The sequence below is a fragment of the Nycticebus coucang genome, chromosome 14 (genome assembly GCF_027406575.1).
Source record: "Nycticebus coucang isolate mNycCou1 chromosome 14, mNycCou1.pri, whole genome shotgun sequence".
NCBI lineage: Eukaryota > Metazoa > Chordata > Mammalia > Primates > Lorisidae > Nycticebus > Nycticebus coucang.
In genome coordinates this window covers 9,299,550-9,318,222 of record NC_069793.1, presented here as the reverse complement: position 1 = coordinate 9,318,222, position 18,673 = coordinate 9,299,550, and the positions used below count along the sequence as shown (strand labels likewise).

The following is an 18,673-nucleotide window of genomic DNA, read 5'->3' as shown; positions in this document are numbered from 1 at the left end:
GTAGATGATAAGAAAGTCAACAAATCCACAAAGAAGACAGTTTCAGGCTTGACAAGGAGGAAACAAACAGGTGATGTGATCCAGATGACTTCAGGTGGCTATTTTGTATTTATTTAGTCTCAAACTATTGCCCTGTGTAGAGTGCAGTTATGTCATAGCTCATAGCAACCTCCAACTCTTGGGCTCAAGTGATCCTCTTGCCTTGGTTTTTTCTATTTTTAGTAGAGATGAGGTCTTGCTTTTGCTGGCCTTATTTTTTTTTTTAGACAGAGTCTCACTTTGTCACTCTTGGTAGAGTGCCATGACGTCATAGCTCACAGCAACCTCAAACTCTTGGGCTCAAGTGATTTTCTTGCCTCAGCCTCCCCAGTAGAGCTGGGACTACAGGTACCCACCACAACACCCAGCTATTTTTTTTTTTTTTTTTTTTAGGGACAGAGTCTAGCTCTGGCTCAGGCTATTCTCGAACCCATGAATTCAAGTAATCCACCTGCCTTGGCCTCCCAGAGTGCTAGGATTATAGGCATGAGCCACCACGCCCAACCCAGGTGGCTATTTTAGAGAAAGACATTCACAGGAACCCTGACATGAAGGATCATTAGAAGTTGGCAGCAGAAGAGCATCCCCAGGCACAGGAACAAGCTCAGCATCTTGGAAGCACAGAAGCTCTTAGAGTTTCAAGTGAGCAGAGGGAAGCCACTAGGAGTATCTTAAGAAGAGTAACATGGTGGAGTTAGGTTTTTTGTTTGTTTGAAACAGAGTCTTACTCTGTCATTCTAAGTAGAGTGCTGTGGCATCATAGCTCACAGCAACCTCAAATTCATGGATTCAATGAGATCCTCCTGCCTCAGCCTCCTGAGTAGCTGGGACTACAGCTACCTGCCACAACACCCAGTGTGGAATTACTTTTTTTTTTTTTTTTTTGTAGAGACAGAGTCTCACTTTATGGCCCTCGGTAGAGTGCCGTGGCCTCACACAGCTCACAGCAACCTCCAACTCCTGGGCTTAAGCGATTCTCCCGCCTCAGCCTCCCGAGCAGCTGGGACTACAGGCACCCGCCACAACGCCCGGCTATTTTTTGGCTGCAGTTTGGCCGGGGCCGGGTTTGAACCCGCCACCCTCGGTATATGGGGCCGGCGCCCCACCGACTGAGCCACAGGCGCCGCCCACTTTTTTTTTTTTTTTTTAAGCAGTTCATACAATTTTATTCACATTCGAACTTCACTGGAGTCAAAAATGAAGTGTCGGGCGGTGCCTGTGGCTCAGTGAGTAGGGCGCCGGTCCCATATGCCGGAGGTGGCGGGTTCAAACCCAGCCCCGGCCAAAAAAAAAAAAAAAAAAAAAATGAAGTGTCTTCTATTCCAAGAAAGAAGTCTTCAGGTAATGTCTCAGATGCCAACTGAGCCAACTGGTCATTGTAAGAATGGAGAGTCCAGGAGCGCGGCCATTTGGAATTCTTCTATGGCATAAGCTCCCGGCTGGAATTCTAAAGAATGAAAATGGGGCTCCAGAAGATGAAGAGAATTTTGAAGAAGCTATTAAAAATGTGAATACAGGGGCGGCGCCTGTGGCTCAGTTGGTAAGGTGCCGGCCCCATATACCGAGGGTGGCGGGTTCAAACCCGACCCCGGCTGAACTGCAAACCAAAAAATAGCCGGGCGTTGTGGCGGGCGTCTGTAGTCCCAGCTACTCAGGAGGCTGAGGCAAGAGAATCGCTTAAGCCCAGGAGTTGGAGGTTGCTGTGAGCTGTGTGATGCCATGGCACTCTACCGAGGGCCATAGAGTGAGACTCTGTCTCTACAAAAAAAAAAAAAAAAATGTGAATACAGCACTAAATACAACTCAGGTCCCAAGCAGTATTGAAGATATATTTAACGATGATCGCTGCATAAATATCACCAAACTCCATCATTTTGGATTTTTGCATGTGCCTTAAAGGAATTTGTCACCAAAGAAGGTCAAGGAATTTACCTGTTCGGCGCACATTCCTGATATGATTGCAGATTCAAGCAAATATATAAAACTTCAAAATGTTTACCGTGAAAAAGCAAAGAAAGATGCTGCTGCTGTGGGTAATCATGTAGCCAAATTGCTGCAGTCCATTGGCACCAGAGTCCATTTCAGAGAAAGAATTAAAATTACTCTGCAGCAATTCTGCATTTCTTCAAGTGGTAAGATGTCGCTCCTTAGCTGAAGAATGTGGTTTGGACACAGTTAACAAGGATGAAATCATTTCCAGCATGGACAGTCCAGATAATGAAATAGTGTTGTGTTTAATGTTATGGGCTGTTGATAGATTTCATAAACAACATGGTAGGTATCCAGGGATATCTAACTATCAAGTTGAAGAAGCTATAGGAAAATTAAAGTCTTGTCTCACTGGCTTCCTTCAAGAATATGGTTTATCTGTAATGGTGAAAGATGATTATATTCATGAATTTTGCTGATATGGAGCTGCTGAGCCACATACCATTGCTGCTGCTCAAGAGGTTATCAAAATAATCACCAATTTGTAATTTTTTTTTTTTTGTAGAGAGAGAGTCTCACTTTATGGCCTTGGGTAGAGTGCTGTGGCCTCACACAGCTCACAGCAACCTCCAACTCCTGGGCTTACGCGATTCTCTTGCCTCAGCCTCCCGAGTAGCTGGGACTACAGGCACCTGCCACAACGCCCGGCTATTTTTTGGTTGCAGTTTGGCCGGGGCCGGGTTTGAACCCGTCACCCTCGGTATATGGGGCCAGCGCCTTACCGACTGAGCCACAGGCGCCGCCCTGTAATTTTTAATAATACTTAATTTATAGTGGCATGTCACAAACTTCTGCAACTTTCCAATTGTAGAGTAAGCACCCTATGTAGCTTATTGATTGAAAATGTACTTCTTGTCTTAGTGTGTATAAAATTCTGCTAAAGGAGAGCTGCAAATTGTTTCCTGAATAAACATTTTTCTAATTTGTAAAAAAAAAAAATGAAGAGTCCATAATTTCTCTAATTCATATATTTCTCTGGTTTCTGGAAACAACAAATGAAGCACCATGCTGCCAAAATCCACACAAAGCCAGTCATCAGTGTCTTTCCCTTTGATTTTAACAGGAGGCTCAATCTTAGATTTCAGATATTTGTACATTTTTACAATGTAGTACAACATTGCATGAAGCATCAGGGGAAGTTCTACTACTAATCAGAGTAATCTGTATATTTCATTTTTGGAGGAACCCTGATCACACAAATATCTTTTGCGTTCTCTTACCTCAGTAGTGAAACCATCATATTGATGTCAAACTTGGGACCAATATAATCTGCTGTGCTAGACTCTGGGCATCCATCTGCAGGTGTGCCCTCTGCCTGCTCCTCCAGCTGGGCCGGATGCCTTTTCAGACAGGACCCTACACCACAAGAGGGCCAGAGCCACCAGGCCACATAGCCATCCAGCCCCATTGCCATTGCCTCACATTGGCATTGGCCTGGAGTTAGGTTTTAAAAGGAGACTCTGGTACCAAGGGAAGGACCAGAGGAAGCAGAGTAGCAGTTGAAGGAACTGTTACTGGCAGGAACAATCTGGAATGATCATAAAGGTCTTGGTCTCCTTGGACTTATAGGAGTACATATATCTCAGAGGCAGAAAAGTTTGCTGGCAGATTCTAGGAAAATGAGGTGCCACATGTGGTAATGTGGCTAGAAGAGGGGTGCAGGCCAAGGACACCTTGCATAGTGGACTGCCTCAGCTTGCCTTGCAGACCACTCTGTATTCTCCACCTCCCTGCTGCATGCCAGGAGGCTAACCAACAAGCCTCAGCCCCTGGGAGGGTCTGCTGGAGATTTCTGGCCAAGAGGAGACTAGGGTATTTTTTGTTTCCCCAGTTCCCTCTCTGCAGGTTGCGGGGATGTGGGGAGGTGGGGATGTGGGGCAGGACAGGTAATGAAAGTCTCTGCTGAAGGCCACAGCCTGTGAGGCAGCCCTCCCTGGTTATGCTCAGGGCTTCCCTCTGTTTTTAGCCCAGATGGTTTCAACTATTCCCTGCTGAGGTCCTGAGAGCTTCAAGAATTTGGTGAGAGTAACAGGCAACACTTGCTGAGCATTGTTACTGGGTTAGGCACCTTCATTGTTCCCCGTTACTGAGTCCCATCAGCAGCCCCTGAGGCTACCCTCAGCAGCCTCAGACATTGTTAGACATTATTGGCCACATCCTCCTCCTAAAACACATTTTTTTGTTTGTTTTTGAGACAGAGTCTCACTTTGTCACCCTCAGTAGAGTGCAAGAGTGTTATGGTGTCATAGCTCACAGCAACCTCAAACTTTTGGGCTTAAGTGATCCTCTTGCCTCAGCCTCCTAAGTAGCTGAGACTACAGGTGCCCACCACAGCTCCCAGTTATTTTTAGAGACCGGGTCTTGCTTTTGCTCAGGCTCCTCTCCTGAGCTCAGGCAATCCACCAGCCTTGGCCTCCCAGAGTGCTCGGATTATAGGCATGAGCCATGGCCCGGCCCTAAAACACTTCTTTTGGCTCTTACTGCACCATGTTTCTGGTTTTCCTTTCTGCTCCCTCCAGCTGCTCTTTCTGGGTCTTTTGCCGGACTGCCTCCTCTCCCTGACCTGGGAAAGGTGGCCTTCCTTCTTTTCCCTGGGCCCATTTATCTTCCCTGTGAGTCCACCTTTTCCCACCATCCTAAATGCCTCCTGTATGCTGAGGACCCTGAGCCTATGTCTCCAGTCCAGATGTCCTGTCCCAGCCCCAGACCCTTGGGTTCAGGCATCTTCACTTTGATGACTCACAAGTATCTCAAATTCAGCAAGTCCCAAACAGAGCTATAGGCACTTACTCCCCTGTGTTTCCCTCTCTTCTTCCTCACTTGCTCAGAGCTGAGGCCAGAAACCTATGGACCATGCATGTCACCTGCCTCTCAAGTATCCTACACTTCACCTGTCCCTAGATTCTGCCTCCCAAATACATCTCCACCAGGTCCAAGTGTCCCTTTTTGGGCACTCTGTCTTGCCATTACAATGAAAATAAAAGCCAAATTCCTCTCCATGGCCTACCCTCTCCCCAACTTGGCTGTTCTCCCCCAAATCCCTCACCAGCTCCCTGGCCTTCTCTGAGTTCCTGGAAGAGCAGACTCTCCCCCCACCCCCACTTCAAGCCCTTTGTAAAAACAGTCTCTTTTTTGAAGCCTCCTCTGGCAGGCATTCCTCAGGTCAGATGCCTGCTGCTAACTCCTGCTCATCCTTCAGGAGGAAAAGTCTCTTTGCCCCCCAGGTCCCACCCCTGCTCCTGCTCCCTAAGTACCCGGCCCTTCTCTGTTACACCAATGTCTACTGTAGCCACTGTTATGTGTGAATTGATTTGTCACACGTCTATTTCCCCCCAGCACAGACGCTTGGAGGGAAAGATTGAGTCTATTTCTGGGCAAGAACTTAGCATGTGGTAAGCTCTCAGTTTGTTGAATGAGTAGATCCCCGTTTCACAGGCAAGAAAACTAAGGAAGATTAGGACTCCAACCCTGGAGCGTGCTGTGTTTGGAAGGTGAGCCATGATTGGCTCTAAGTAGGCGAGTGTCAGGTTCAGATGAGCACCTGGTAGGTGTTAAGCACTGGGTATTAGTCCCTGCCTCAGGGTAGATAATGAGTGAGCCCTGAGTGAGAGTGGGGCTGCCCCTGACACCTTGTCCTGGATTCCAGCAGCAGGGATCCCCTTGGACACAGGGATTGATCCCTGCCCCCAGCCTTGTGGCAAGCTGGAATGATAGGTTCTGATTAGGCACACTGAGCAAACCACACAGAGGCTCCCTACAGAGTCTCCTGCAGTCCCCCCAAGGCCACCAAAATAGATTCACCCTCAAAGTAAAAATTTTGAGTTCCTTAGACAGGTGTGCCTGAAGGTGAGACCCTGAACCCAATTCCAACTCCACCCTCTGACCCCCTGCCAAATCAGACTGCCACCCCTGGTGCCCTCCAGGAGGGTTTGGTGCCGCCCTAACTTGGCAGCATTCTACTACAGATGTACCCTTGTCACCCCACCCCTCTGCTAGGTTCTGTGAGTCAGATACTGAATCCTGGGGTCTCCTGGCAGGCCCCAAGGTATAGCCTGGGTCCCAGACACCACAGCCTCCCTTCCAGTCTGGTGGACAGTCTGGCTCCTCTTCAGGCTTCACCAAACTCCAGACCCCTTCCTAGCCCCTGCCAACTCCTGCCTTGGGGCCCTGCTATGCCCCTCCCTAGCCCCTGGGCCCTCAAGCAGCGCCCCCCTCTTCCGGCTGTTAGCCTGGGAAGGGGGCCAGGCCCTGAGCTCAGACCTTGGCAATTCCAGAGTGTCTGAGGCCCAGAGCCAGCCAGGCCAGCCAGGCCAGACAAGGGGAGAGGGGGGAGGTGGCAGAGTGGGCACCAGGAAGCCATTTGGAAAGGTTGGTAGGGAGGCTGGGTTTCTAGCTTTGTTCTTTCTGCTCCTCTTCTGGACCCCACAAGCTTTTTCCTGGACCCTCCCTGAGCCCCTGGTCAAAGGGTGCCTCCTCCTCTGGGTCCTTTTCTCAGAGGGTAGTGTGGATCAGTACATACCACAAGTGACCTGGGGGCCGAGAGACCCCCCCGTGTGCAGGGGAGACTGGGGAAGAGGTGGCAGGCCTGCCATCGCCCTCTCTGCTCAGCGTGACCCTGGGCAAGGCCCACTGTCTTCCTTCAAGCCTCGGTTTCCCGCGTTGATGGGGCAAGGCAGGAGGTCTAAGCAGGCCTCCCTGCCCCGCCCGGAGGAATCTGGCAGGCCGGCCCGACGGTCCCAGGTGAGGGCCCTCTGGAGAGAGCCCAGCGCAGCGCCGGGTTCCGGCTGGGGGCGGGCATCTGGGGTGGGGCACGCCCCCCCCGCCCCCCAGCCTCCGCCCGCCCGTACACTCTAGCTCCTCCGGGAGCCTGCGACGACGCTTTAAACGAAAAAAACTGTCTCCCTGGCCCGGGGCCAGCGTCCCAGCCCCCCTCGCCGCCGGCGCGCTGCAGCCAGGGAAAACAACTGCTCACTTCTCCCTGCGTCCTCCCCGCACTCCCGGCTGCCCCGCGGCCGCGGGAGAGGAGCCCGGCCAGGGGGAGGCGCGGAGCGGGCCGGCCGCCCGGCCTTCCTCTCCCCTCGCTCCTCCTCTCCGCCTCAACTTGCTCCGGCCTCCTCGCTCCTGCCCAAGTTCGGAACCTTGGCAGGCTTCTTCTTGGGGCTGAGAAGTTTCTGGGCTCCTCGCGGTCCAGCCTCCATCTCTTCGCTCCCCTCGACCCCCGCCCGCGCCTGCTGTCCCTTCCCAGCCGCCTCCTCCGCTCCACGCCCTCGCTGCCCACTCCTGCACTCTCCCGGGACTCCCGGCTTTCTACCCCCTCGGGCGCCGGGCCCCTAGCCCCCCGGCCCGGGCGCTCCCCTCGGGGTCCTGCGGCCCCGGATGCCCGGGCCCCGAGGGGCTGCTGGCGGCCTAGCCCCTGCGATGCGCTGGGTGGGGACGGCGGGGCTGCTGGCGCTGCTTCTGCTGCTGCTGGGCCCGGGCGGCGGGGCCGAGGGGGGACCGGCCGGCGAGCGGGGCACCGGCGGGGGCGGGGCGCTGGCCCGCGAGCGCTTCAAGGTGGTCTTTGCGCCAGTGATCTGCAAGCGGACCTGCCTTAAGGGCCAGTGTCGGGACAGTTGTCAGCAGGGCTCCAACATGACGCTCATCGGAGAGAACGGCCACAGCACCGACACTCTCACGGGCTCCGGCTTCCGCGTGGGTGAGGGATAGGGGGTACAGCTGGGGGTAGCGGGGAAGGACAGGCTCCAGGACCATGAGGGACACATAGTGGAGTCCCGAGCATAGGAGACTGGGGGTTGGGGGTACAGAGAGCAAAGATCTGGGGTTGGGGGACGCAGGGCCTTGGCAGGGGTTCAGAAGGCCAGAGTCCTGGGGGCTAGAGTTGGAGGGCTGCATGGGGACTGGACTTTGAGGTTGTGGCTTAGGATTGGGGGCTAAGGTATGAGGCTATGCTGGGGTCCTGGATGACACAGGCTTCCAGAAGGTGCTGTGCTCTGAGAGAAGACACACAGGGGCAGGATGCAAGCTGAGGGCAGGATGCCTCAAAGAAGGGAAAAATATTCCCCCAAGAAACAGACATGCTAAAAAACAAAACAAAACAAAACAGGAAAAGTCTCTTAAATGTCTAAAATAGGGCCTGCCAGGGGTAGACACCTGCATTCCCTGGGAGGTAGAGCTGAGCTCAGAGCTGGAAGAGAGAGGGGTTATTTATTGCAAGGTCTGAAAGGGAAGGGTGTTGAGGCCTAACAAGTGGGGTACAGGCTTGAAAGTGGGGCTGGCTCAGGTCCTCAGTCCCTCCTCCTCCTGTGCCACCTCCTAAGCTCCTACCATCTCTGCCTCAAAAAATTTCAGAGTCCCTCCAACCCCCACCCCAAGCCCTGTGACCTTCCAGGTCAGATTGGACCCTACCCCAGCATCTCTCATCAAAGGGCCAGGCCTGGGGCTCGGCCTCCTCCCACAGGGGCCTGGCTAAGGGAGGTGTCCCGGCAGTAATTACCCTCCTATATGGGATAATTAGGCCTGGGCCAGGATGGCACTAGCAAAACAGCCACTCTCACTCATTTCTATATTCACCATTAGACCTAAGGAACCCCACTCACTAGGGTCATATTCCTCGTGAGATGGGGGTTGAGGTGGGGGTGTGTGCATGCGCACACCACGCAGTGTGTCTGGGGGCATGTGTAGGCTTTGGAGTGGCCCAGAGTGACTAAGTACCTGTCTGTTCATTGTCTTGGGTGTGTGTCTCCCAAGGGAGACACTGTTAGGGAGTGTATGTGAGTGTTTATGTCAACCTATGTTGGTGTCAGAATGAGTCTGTGAGTGACAAGATGACTGTGGATGTGAGTGCATGTGTGTCTAGGCTCCCAGATTCCCAGGCCATCCTGCCAGGCTTCTGTCTCCATCTGTGCTGCCCACATCCCCCAGGCTTGGTGCCCAGGCCACAGTGGGCGGGTGTCACAGGGAGGTCACCCTCACCGCTTTGAGTGACTCACTGGGAGACAGGAAGAAGAGAATCTTGCCTCCACTGGCAAAGGACACACCCCATCTGCCTTGTGAGGCCTGGCCCCAAGAGGCCAGGCAGGATGGGCTGGACTGGGATGCCCTTAGTCCCACCCTGATGGCCATGGATGTATGTAGGCTGCCCCTGAGAGGCCCTTTGGGTGTCCAGGAGCTCAGCACAACCCCTGCCACTGCCCCAGGCAGCAGAAGGAAAGTGGCTGGTACATGGGCTCAGGTTCCCAAGACTAGCAGGCATTGAAGGTGAGTATGTGGCAGAAAAGACAGAGGTCCCATCCTTTCACCCAATCACTCCTTCATTTGTTCTCCCTGCACTTCCTCTGGGACACAGAGCTGAGGCTGGCCTGGCCCTGCCCTCCAAATTACTCTTTATAGTGAATATAACCAGACATGAATAAAACCAAGCCAGGTGCTAGACAGAGCTGATGGGAGTGGGTGGGATATGAAGAAAGGAGGAGAATCTGAGACAGGAAGGGCAAGATTAGAATGTGTAGAAATGGGGACAGTGCTCTGCGGTGGAGAGGATGACATGAACAAAGCCATAAGGCAGAGACTGGCACACTTGGAGGTGGCGTGCACATGGAAAGAGCAGAAGGAGGTGGGCTAAAAGAAGGTTCTGGGGCTCGGTGCCTGTAGCACAGTGGTTACAGCGCCAGCCACATACACCGAGGCTGGCAAGTTCAAACCCAGCCCTGGCCAGCTAAGTAACAATGACAACTGCAACAGAAAAATAGCCAGGCGTTGTGGCAGGTGCCTGTAGTCTCAGCTACTTGGGAGGCTGAGGTAAGACAATTGCTTAAGCCCAAGAGTTTGAGGTTGCTGTGAGCTGTGACACCATGGCACTCTACCTAGGGTGACGTAGTGAGACTCTGTCTCAAATAAAAAAAATAAATAAATAAGGTTCTGGGCCACAGAGAGTTTTGAGTGTCCAGGCCAGGAGGCAAATAGTGAGCAGGATTCTGACATGCCAGACCTGTGCCTAAATTAGGGTTTCCCAGGGATGCTGAGATTGTGAACAGGCAGGAGAGAGGCTGGAAGGTGGCCAGGAGTCTGGGCAGCAAGGCCAGAGCCAGGGGTGGGGGGTAGGAGGTGGGCTCAGGGGACATTGCAGAGCTATAACTGTGGGGATGGGAGCCAGAGGCATGGAACCTGAGGTCATGGATAACTAGGCAGGCAGGGATTCCCCAGCGGGGATCTCAAGTTAGGAGGAGGTGGGAAGGCAGGATGCTGACATCTGAGAGTGGCCTCTGGGTAGAAGTGCCAAGAGAGGTCCTGGAGAGGGTGTGTCTATGGCTATCTCTAGAGATGTGGACATGATTGGCCATGGTAAGGTGTGGGTCCTGGGACAGCAAGGCAGAGAGGGGAGGTCCCAGGCCTGAATGAGGGGGAGAGTTTAGGGGAGAAGAGGAAGAGGCCCCAGGGAGAGAGGGATACCCAAGAGAGGCCTATGGGAAAGACAGATTGTCATCATCATCATTTGCTATCACTTATTAAGCATCCTCTGTGTGCTGGTCCCCATGTTATCCATTTGAACTGGCATCACATTTAATAGACACAACATCTCTACAGATGGGGAAGGTAAGTAAGGTGCTTAGGGTCACACAGCTGGCACATGGCCTAGGTGGGATTTAAGTATGAGACTAAAGATTCCAGAACCCAATATGGGCATAAGGATGTTGAGGGATCTAGAGAAAGAGGTTTCCACATGTGTGATGTACTAGAAAACCCGGCTTCCCAAGGAGGACAGAGCTAGTGGTGGCAAGGAAGTAGGGAAGAGGGGGAAGAGACAGGATGTGGGTGAGTGGTTCGCCCTGGGGGCTGGAGGCAGGGTAGCCTTGGCTCTGATGCACCTCCTCTCCCCAGTGGTGTGCCCTCTGCCCTGCATGAATGGTGGCCAGTGCTCCTCAAGAAACCAGTGCCTGTGTCCTCCAGACTTCACGGGGCGCTTCTGCCAGGTGCCTGCCGGAGGAGCTGGTGGGGGCGCTGGCAGCTCAGGACCTGGGCTGGTCCGGGCTGGAGCCCTGTCCACAGGTGCACTGCCACCTCTGGCTCCTGAGGGTGACTCTATGGCTAGCAAGCATGCCATCTACGCTGTCCAGGTGATCGCCGACCCTCCCGGGCCTGGGGAGGGTCCCCCTGCCCAGCATGCAGCCTTTCTGGTGCCCCTGGGGCCAGGACAGATCTCAGCAGAAGGTACCAGGCAAGGGAAATAACAGGGGAGGCCGAGATGGGTGGGCACTAAGGTGGTGGGGCCAGGTGGGGAGGCCAGCCCTGAAGGAGCTCAACCCCTGAAGGTGACCCTGGGTGCCAGCCCTGAGGCCACTGTGCCCCGCCCCCAGTGCAGGCCCCACCCCCAGTGGTGAATGTGCGTGTCCACCACCCGCCTGAGGCCTCTGTCCAGGTGCACCGCATTGAGGGTCCGAACGCTGAGGGCCCAGCCCCTTTGCAGCACCTGCTGCCACACCCCAAACCCCCACACCCTCGGCCACCCACCCAGAAGCCCCTGGGCCGCTGCTTCCAGGACACGCTGCCTAAGCAACCTGTGAGTGCATCCTCAGTCCAGACGGGTCAGCCCTTCTCAGGATTGTCCTGCCCTAACCCTGACTGTGTAAAACCAGAGGGCCAGGGCAGAGGAAAGGGGCTAGCGGTGAGGGAGTTGGGTGCTTGTGACCCCTCCCATACTTCTCCTCCTAGTGTGGCAGCAACCCTCTCCCAGGCCTCACCAAGCAGGAAGACTGCTGTGGGAGCATCGGCACTGCCTGGGGTCAGAGCAAGTGTCACAAGTGCCCCCAGCTGCAGTGTGAGTACCTGAGCTCAGTGGGCATCCCCCATCAGGTGGACCCTCTCCAGACTTCACCCACCAAATTCTTCTCTACATCCCACTCTGCCCCTCCCCAGTGTCTTCTTTGTCATCCCCTGCCATACTGTCCTCTCTCTGCAGACACAGGGGTACAGAAGCCAGGGCCTGTACGTGGGGAGGTGGGCACTGACTGCCCCCAGGGATACAAGAGGCTCAACAGCACCCACTGCCAGGGTACGGGCCAGCCAGGAGATTCTATGGGCTGCAGGAACAGGCCGGTGGGGGTTCCTGGAGTGGGCAAGGGAGGAGGTGGGGCTGGAGCAGTATCCTGAAGTTCTTGGAGCAGCTTGCTGTGGCAATAGGACCCCAGACAGCAGGGACCAAATTTCCACTTACCACAGACATCAACGAGTGTGCAATGCCAGGCATGTGTCGCCATGGTGACTGCCTCAACAACCCTGGTTCCTATCGCTGTGTCTGTCCACCTGGCCATAGCTTGGGCCCCTCTCGCACACAGTGCATTGGTGAGACTAAGGGGTTCTGGGAGGTCACAAGGCATGGCTGGGAAGGGAAAGGTTCTAAGTAGCAAGCATCAGAGGGCACAAGAGACCAGAGTGGGGTCAAGGGTTGACTACAGGAGGAATAAGACCCAGAGCAGATAGGATCAGGGATCAGTGGGGTCAGGGGTCACATGGGGTCAGGACTATATGGAGTCTGGGTCCTATATCATAGGCTTAATGTACAGAAGGGGTGAAGTCTAGAGCAGATAGAATCAGGAGTCAATGGAGTTGGTGGTCACACAAGTTTCAGGTGTCGTATGAACTTTCAGGGTCATTTGGGGCTACACAGGGATCAAGGGTAGTCTTTGGCCAGAGAGGCATAGTCTAGGGCAGCTAGGCAGAGGGATGTGGCAGTGCTCAGGCCTAAATGCTCCTTGCAGCGGACAAGCCAGAGGAGAAGAGCCTGTGTTTCCGCCTAGTGAGCCCTGAGCACCAATGCCAGCACCCACTGACCACGCGCCTCACCCGCCAGCTCTGCTGCTGCAGTGTGGGCAAGGCCTGGGGTGCTCGCTGTCAGCGCTGCCCCGCAGATGGCACTGGTGAGCAAGAGGCATGTGGGGCAAGGGGGGGGGTGGGTGTCTGTCCACGTACCTGTCTGGCAAATACTCACTTCTGTGTCTGCTGTCTTGACCCTAGCTGCCTTCAAGGAGATCTGCCCAGCTGGGAAAGGGTACCACATCCTTACCTCCCACCAGACACTCACCATTCAGGGTGAAAGTGACTTTTCCCTTTTCCTGCACCCTGACGGTCCACCCAAGCCCCAGCAGCACCCTGAGAGCCCCAGCCAGGCGCCACCATCTGAGGACACAGAAGAGGAGAGAGGTCTGGCCTGACTCCTTCTGTTCCTGGACATAACCACTGACCCCCAGACTTGACCCTCTGACCCATGACCCAAAGATGTGACCTGAGCTATAACTTCCCAAGCCTTCCTTGAACTATAACCCAAGGATCTTGCTCAACCATTGCTCCCCCAGACCTGAGCCGCTGACCACTATGCAAGGCTCTAACCCCTGACCTTTGACCCAGAGACATGATTTCTGAATTCTTAGATATTGTAACCACAAATACCCAGTTGCTGAACACAGGCCTGACTCCTTTCTCCCACCCCAACACTTACTGGCCCTATCTTTTCTTCTCTTCTAGGGGTGACCACGGACTCAGTGAGTATGAGAGCCTAGGTGGGAGGGGTGGGGCAGGTGAGGGAGACAGAGGTCTCATGCTGCTATCACCCACAGCCAGTGAGTGAGGAGCGGTCAGTGCAGCAGAGCCACCCAACTGCCACCACATATCCTGCCCGGCCCTACCCGGGTGAGCTGAGTACTGCAGGGATGAATCCTCAGGGGCTAAGTTACTGGGTGGGAAGAATTCACAGCCTAAGTACTCGAGGGCAGTGAAGCTGGGGTGTGACATGGCCAGATGAAGGCCTGAAAGAAGGGAAGCTCTGTGTCCCTCACTTTTTGACATGTGCACTGCTGCTGGCAGAACTGATCTCCCGCCCCTCACCACCCACAATGCGTTGGTTCCTGCCGGACTTGCCCCCTTCCCGCAGCGCTGTGGAGATTGCTCCTACTCAGGTCACAGGTAAGGCCATGCAGCAAGGCCATGCCCTGGATAGGCCATGCCCCCAGCTTAGTTTTTCTGCTCCCCTCTAGGGAGCAGTTATTCCCTAGAGCCAACATCCAGGGCTCAGCACTAGAGAAGCCCCAGAAAATAGCAAAGATCCCACCCTGCCCTCAAATGACCCAGATAGCATGGTGATCAACCCAGTCTGAGATTATTCATTTATTTATTCAACAAATATTTATTGAACACCAACTATGTGCCAGGCACTGTTTAGGTATTGGAGAAGCTACGGTGAACAAAAATGACAAAAATTTCCTGTCCTTGAAGAGCAGACAGGCAACTAAAAGACCAACACATAGAAATTTCGTATGTTTTGGCTCAGCACCTGTAGCTTAGCAGCTAGGGCGCCAGCTACATACATCAGAGCTGACAGGTTCAAAACCAGCCAGGCCTCCCAAACAACAATGACAACTACAACCAAAAAATAGACGGGCATTGTGGCGGGAGCCTGTAGTCCCAGCTACTTGGAAGGCTGAGGTAAGAGAGTCACTTAAGCCCAAGAGTTTGAGGTTGCTGTGAGCTGTGACACTACAGCACTCTACTCAGGGTGACAGATTGAGACTCTGTCTCAAAATAAAAAGAAAATCTCCACCTCATTAATCATCAGGGAAATGCAAATCAAATCCACATTGAGACATCATCTCACCCCTGTTAGAAAAACAAAAAGACAAAAAAAATTTAGTGTGTTTCACAAATATTATGAAAAAATAAATCAGAGCAGAAGGAGGTCTGGGTGTTGTGATAATATGCAGGGCAGCAATGAGAGAAGGCTTTCTGAGTAGTTTTAAAGACTGATAGAAATTCAAGAGCCAAAGTGGTGAAAGAATGGGCATGCAAGTTGAGGAAAAGAACATCCTAAGATAAGTTAAGTTTGGGCAAAAGCATGGGAGCATGATACACTGGGGGAGTGAGAAACCACACCTGCACCAGGGAAAATCCAGTACGTGGAGCCTTGCTGAGGGTTTGGGTTTGATGCCAAAAGCTATGGGAAATGTCTATAGGTTTTGAGCATCAAAATTTCCAGCTCAGATTGAGTAACCACTCTGTACCAGGCACTGTGTGAAGAGTTCTATGTACTGAATACCATTTAACCTTCTCATACTCTGTGAAGTGTATGAGGCATTGTTAGGCTCATTTTCCAGATGAGAAAGTAGAGCCTCAGAGAGGTCCAATAACTTGCCCCAGGTCACACAGCTGAGCCAGATTCAAGCCCTTGTGTGTGTATGCAAAGCCACAAGGGGAGCTGGCAGTCTGAGCCTACGTGAAATCCTGGGGTGAGAGTCTAGGTAGAGGTGGCTGTTCTGGGGGCTTTAGAGGATGTAGAGGACAAGATGCCTGGGCAAGTTTTGGGGGTAGAGTTAAGGAACCCTAAAGGGAGGTACTCCAGGCAAAAATGGCCTGAAAAGCCCACTGGTGAAAGCAGAGTTCAGGTATTGTGGCTGAGGCTGCTGGATGGGCTGCAAGGGTATGATGGGGTGGGGGGTGAGAGCAGTGAGGGAATAGGGTGCTGGAGAGAAGACTGGTGGGCAGTGAGGATCAAAGAAGGGAGAGGTAGGAGGCAGGGAGTCCTGGGCTTGGTAACAAAGAGGGTGAGGGGCTTCCTGCATCTGACTGCCTGTGCACTGATGTGGCACAAGTTAGGAGTCCCAGGAAACCAGCTCCTGCTTGACTTGGGAGGGGGATTGGCAGGGGTGCTCCAGAGGATAATGGTGTGACCGAGGCCATAGGATCTAGATATTGAGAGAACTGAGAAGGAGGTTTCTGAGCCCTTTGGGCAGGGGTATTGGGACTGAGGGGCCCTGAGGGGATTCAGTTTGGTTCAAGGTGACTGGGGTCAAGGACGTGGAGTGAGTGGGGAATGGAAATATCAGATGAGGTGATAGGATGTCAGGGACCTGGAGTCCTGGCTGGAGCTATCTGGGGTCTTGATATTAGGGTTGTCAGGGATGGAGGTATAGGAAATCTTCAGGTTGGAGTATGGCTTAGCAAGAACCTGAGGTCACGGTATGACTGGGCTCAGGTATCTGAGTTAGTAGGACTGGGGTATCCTGGTTTGTCCTGGGGACATGGCAGAGGTGAATGCTCCCTGACTAGTCCCTGCCCTCAGAGACAGATGAGTGCCGACTGAACCAGAATATCTGTGGCCACGGAGAGTGTGTCCCTGGCCCCCCAGACTACTCCTGCCATTGCAACCCCGGCTACCGGTCGCATCCGCAGCACCGCTATTGTGTGGGTGAGCATGGGGCAGGCATGCGGGCGAGTAGCCCGGGAATAACCCTTCCTTGCGACATCCCTTTGACTTTTCTGGGCCCGCTGCGTCCTTCTCAGACGTGAACGAGTGTGAGGCTGAGCCGTGCGGCCCTGGGAGGGGCATCTGCATGAACACTGGGGGCTCCTACAACTGCCACTGCAACCGCGGCTACCGCCTGCACGTGGGCGCCGGGGGGCGCTCGTGCGTGGGTGAGCGCCACCAGGGCGGGGCGGCAGTGGGTAGGGCGGGTTCTCCTCCGGGCTGCTGTGTAATTCCTTCCACTACCCCCTACACCCTCCTCGTGCCTCCTTCCTCCGACTCAGACCTGAATGAGTGCGCCAAACCTCACCTGTGTGGCGAAGGCGGCTTTTGCATCAACTTTCCGGGTCACTACAAGTGCAACTGCTACTCCGGCTACCGGCTCAAAGCCTCTCGACTGCCTGTGTGCGAAGGTGAGGGACCCCCATCCAGACCAACGCGGGGGCCTCCGCCGTCTCATGTGGCGGCGGGGGACCTGCACTCCAGTCTCTGCTTTACTCTCTCTCAGAGTTTAGGGCCTGGGGGCCAGTGCGCGGGGTTCGCCTCGATCTGTGACGGAGGGAGGCATTGCCGAGGAACCAGAGCGCTGGGTTAGCCACGCTGTCCCCAGATGAGTCCTCCTCGTCCTTTTTCCTCCTGTGCAGACATTGACGAATGCCGGGACCCGAGCACCTGTCCTGATGGCAAATGCGAGAACAAACCCGGGAGCTACAAATGCATCGCCTGTCAGCCCGGCTACCGCAGCCAGGGGGGCGGGGCCTGTCGCGGTGAGGGCGGGGTCTGGGTCCCATATAGGGTAGAAGGCGGGGCCGAGAAAACTAATGAGGGACCTTCCGGGTATAGCCGGTAGAGTTCACCAGCAGTAGCCCCGGCCCGGGGGCAGGGCCTTTCGATAATACAGGGGGAGTTCCTCCCAACCCCAGGCGCAGGAGAGCCACACCTTGCCGCGGGACCCCGGCCTGTCAGACCCTGTGGGGCAGCGACTGAGATGCGCTCTCTTTGCCGCAGACGTGAACGAGTGCGCTGAAGGCAGCCCCTGCTCTCCTGGCTGGTGTGAGAACCTCCCAGGCTCCTTCCGCTGCACGTGTGCCCAGGGCTATGCGCCCGCGCCCGACGGCCGCAGCTGCGTGGGTGAGATCCAGCGTCCCAACCCAGGCAGCTCGCTGCCGCTTGCGCGTTGAAGCGGGAAGTGGGTCTCTCTGTAACGCGGGTGGCGGGAGGTGGCTAATTCATCTCCTGGTTCTTTGATCCAGTTGCTCATTTCCTCAGAGAATCTCGACAAGGAAGGCACTGACAAAATTTTCATGTAGGAGGAGTCTTAGGGGGCAGGGCTTGAAGCTGCGTTTGCAAAACATGTTACTTAAATTTATCAAAAAAAAATCTCAAAAGTTGAAGGGAGGCATTAGTACCCCCTCCCTACACTCGTGTTTATTATGCACCAAGAGGCAGGCTGGGATTCAGAGAAACTGGAGAATGTAAGACAGACTGTAGGGTGCAGGACTGGGCCTGGATGGAGCTTGGGTGCTCTTTGGAAACACCAGCCAAACCGGAGGGCGAAGGCCTGAGTTATCTTAAAGAATCAATAATAATTAACCAAGTAAGAAGGATGAGATGGAACAGTATGCCGGGCATGGCTACTGTGGTGAAAAACAGCATGGCATGTGCAGGAAACTGTAAGGAATGACCAGGCACTGGGGGCTGAGGCTGGCTGGGGAGGAGCAAGTCTCCACGCTGTGGAGGTCCCCCTGAGCCCTGTCCAGGAGGTTGAGCATTATCTTGAAGGTGTAAGGGAACACCGGAAGCATTTTGAGGGGAAGAGTGACAAGATTTGCCATTTGTTTTAGAAGGTTGCCTGCAGCTGGGTGTGGAAGTTGGCTGGAGGTCTATTGGAGAGACTCAAGACAGTGGTGGTGGTGGTGGTGGATGGGATAAGGGTTGTGGCCTCAGGATGGCCATCCAGTGATGTAATATTGGAACAAATTACCAGGGCTTGTTGACTGGATGTCAAGCTGAAGGAGAGAGGGGAGGTGACTCAGGTGGTGGTGCCCACTGGGATAGGGGTTCCGGGGGTGGGCATGTTAGGGAAGGAAGATGCTGAGCTCCTTGGTGGACAAGTTGAGTTGCTGGTCCCAGGGGGTCTTTCAGTTGAAAATGGCAGCAGAGGGTAGGCTTGGGTTAGACATAACCGGCCTGGAGCCAAACTGTAGGCTGTCAGGGCAGTGGAGTCTTGGGGTGCACCTGCTCTGCCAAGGAGGGTGGGTAGGATAAGAGGGGGCATCTGGCAGAGTCTTGGGAACACTGACACACTAGGGGCAGGTGGTGGAAGAGGAGCTGAGAAGAGGGGATGATGGAGGACTG

General features: G+C 54.1%; 1 protein-coding gene and 1 pseudogene across 8 annotated transcripts in view; both read left to right on the top strand.

The window, feature by feature from the left end:
• Window positions 1-1,816: 1,816 nt before the first annotated feature.
• LOC128564274 (NEDD8-activating enzyme E1 regulatory subunit-like) lies at window positions 1,817-2,643 on the top strand (annotated as a pseudogene).
• Window positions 2,644-6,997: 4,354 nt separating this feature from the next.
• Window positions 6,998-18,673, top strand: part of LTBP3 (latent transforming growth factor beta binding protein 3) — an 18,073-nt gene continuing 6,397 nt past the window's right edge. For 4 of the 8 annotated variants that reach the window (XM_053561696.1, XM_053561693.1, XM_053561692.1 and 1 more), the window contains exons 1-16: window positions 7,027-7,723; window positions 10,906-11,235; window positions 11,382-11,584; window positions 11,737-11,842; window positions 11,984-12,076; window positions 12,244-12,366; window positions 12,783-12,941; window positions 13,039-13,224; window positions 13,546-13,562; window positions 13,638-13,710; window positions 13,885-13,983; window positions 16,133-16,258; window positions 16,354-16,485; window positions 16,600-16,728; window positions 16,960-17,082; window positions 17,324-17,446. In XM_053561696.1, the coding sequence (XP_053417671.1) occupies window positions 7,405-7,723; window positions 10,906-11,235; window positions 11,382-11,584; window positions 11,737-11,842; window positions 11,984-12,076; window positions 12,244-12,366; window positions 12,783-12,941; window positions 13,039-13,224; window positions 13,546-13,562; window positions 13,638-13,710; window positions 13,885-13,983; window positions 16,133-16,258; window positions 16,354-16,485; window positions 16,600-16,728; window positions 16,960-17,082; window positions 17,324-17,446 (2,341 nt within the window). In that variant the 5' untranslated portion in view covers window positions 7,027-7,404. Of the gene's footprint in view, window positions 7,724-10,537; window positions 11,236-11,381; window positions 11,585-11,736; window positions 11,843-11,983; window positions 12,077-12,243; window positions 12,367-12,782; window positions 12,942-13,038; window positions 13,225-13,545; window positions 13,563-13,637; window positions 13,711-13,884; window positions 13,984-16,132; window positions 16,259-16,353; window positions 16,486-16,599; window positions 16,729-16,959; window positions 17,083-17,323; window positions 17,447-18,673 lie in introns of all 8 variants that reach the window. The other 4 variants (XM_053561698.1, XM_053561694.1, XM_053561697.1 and 1 more) reach the window with 4 other exon arrangements.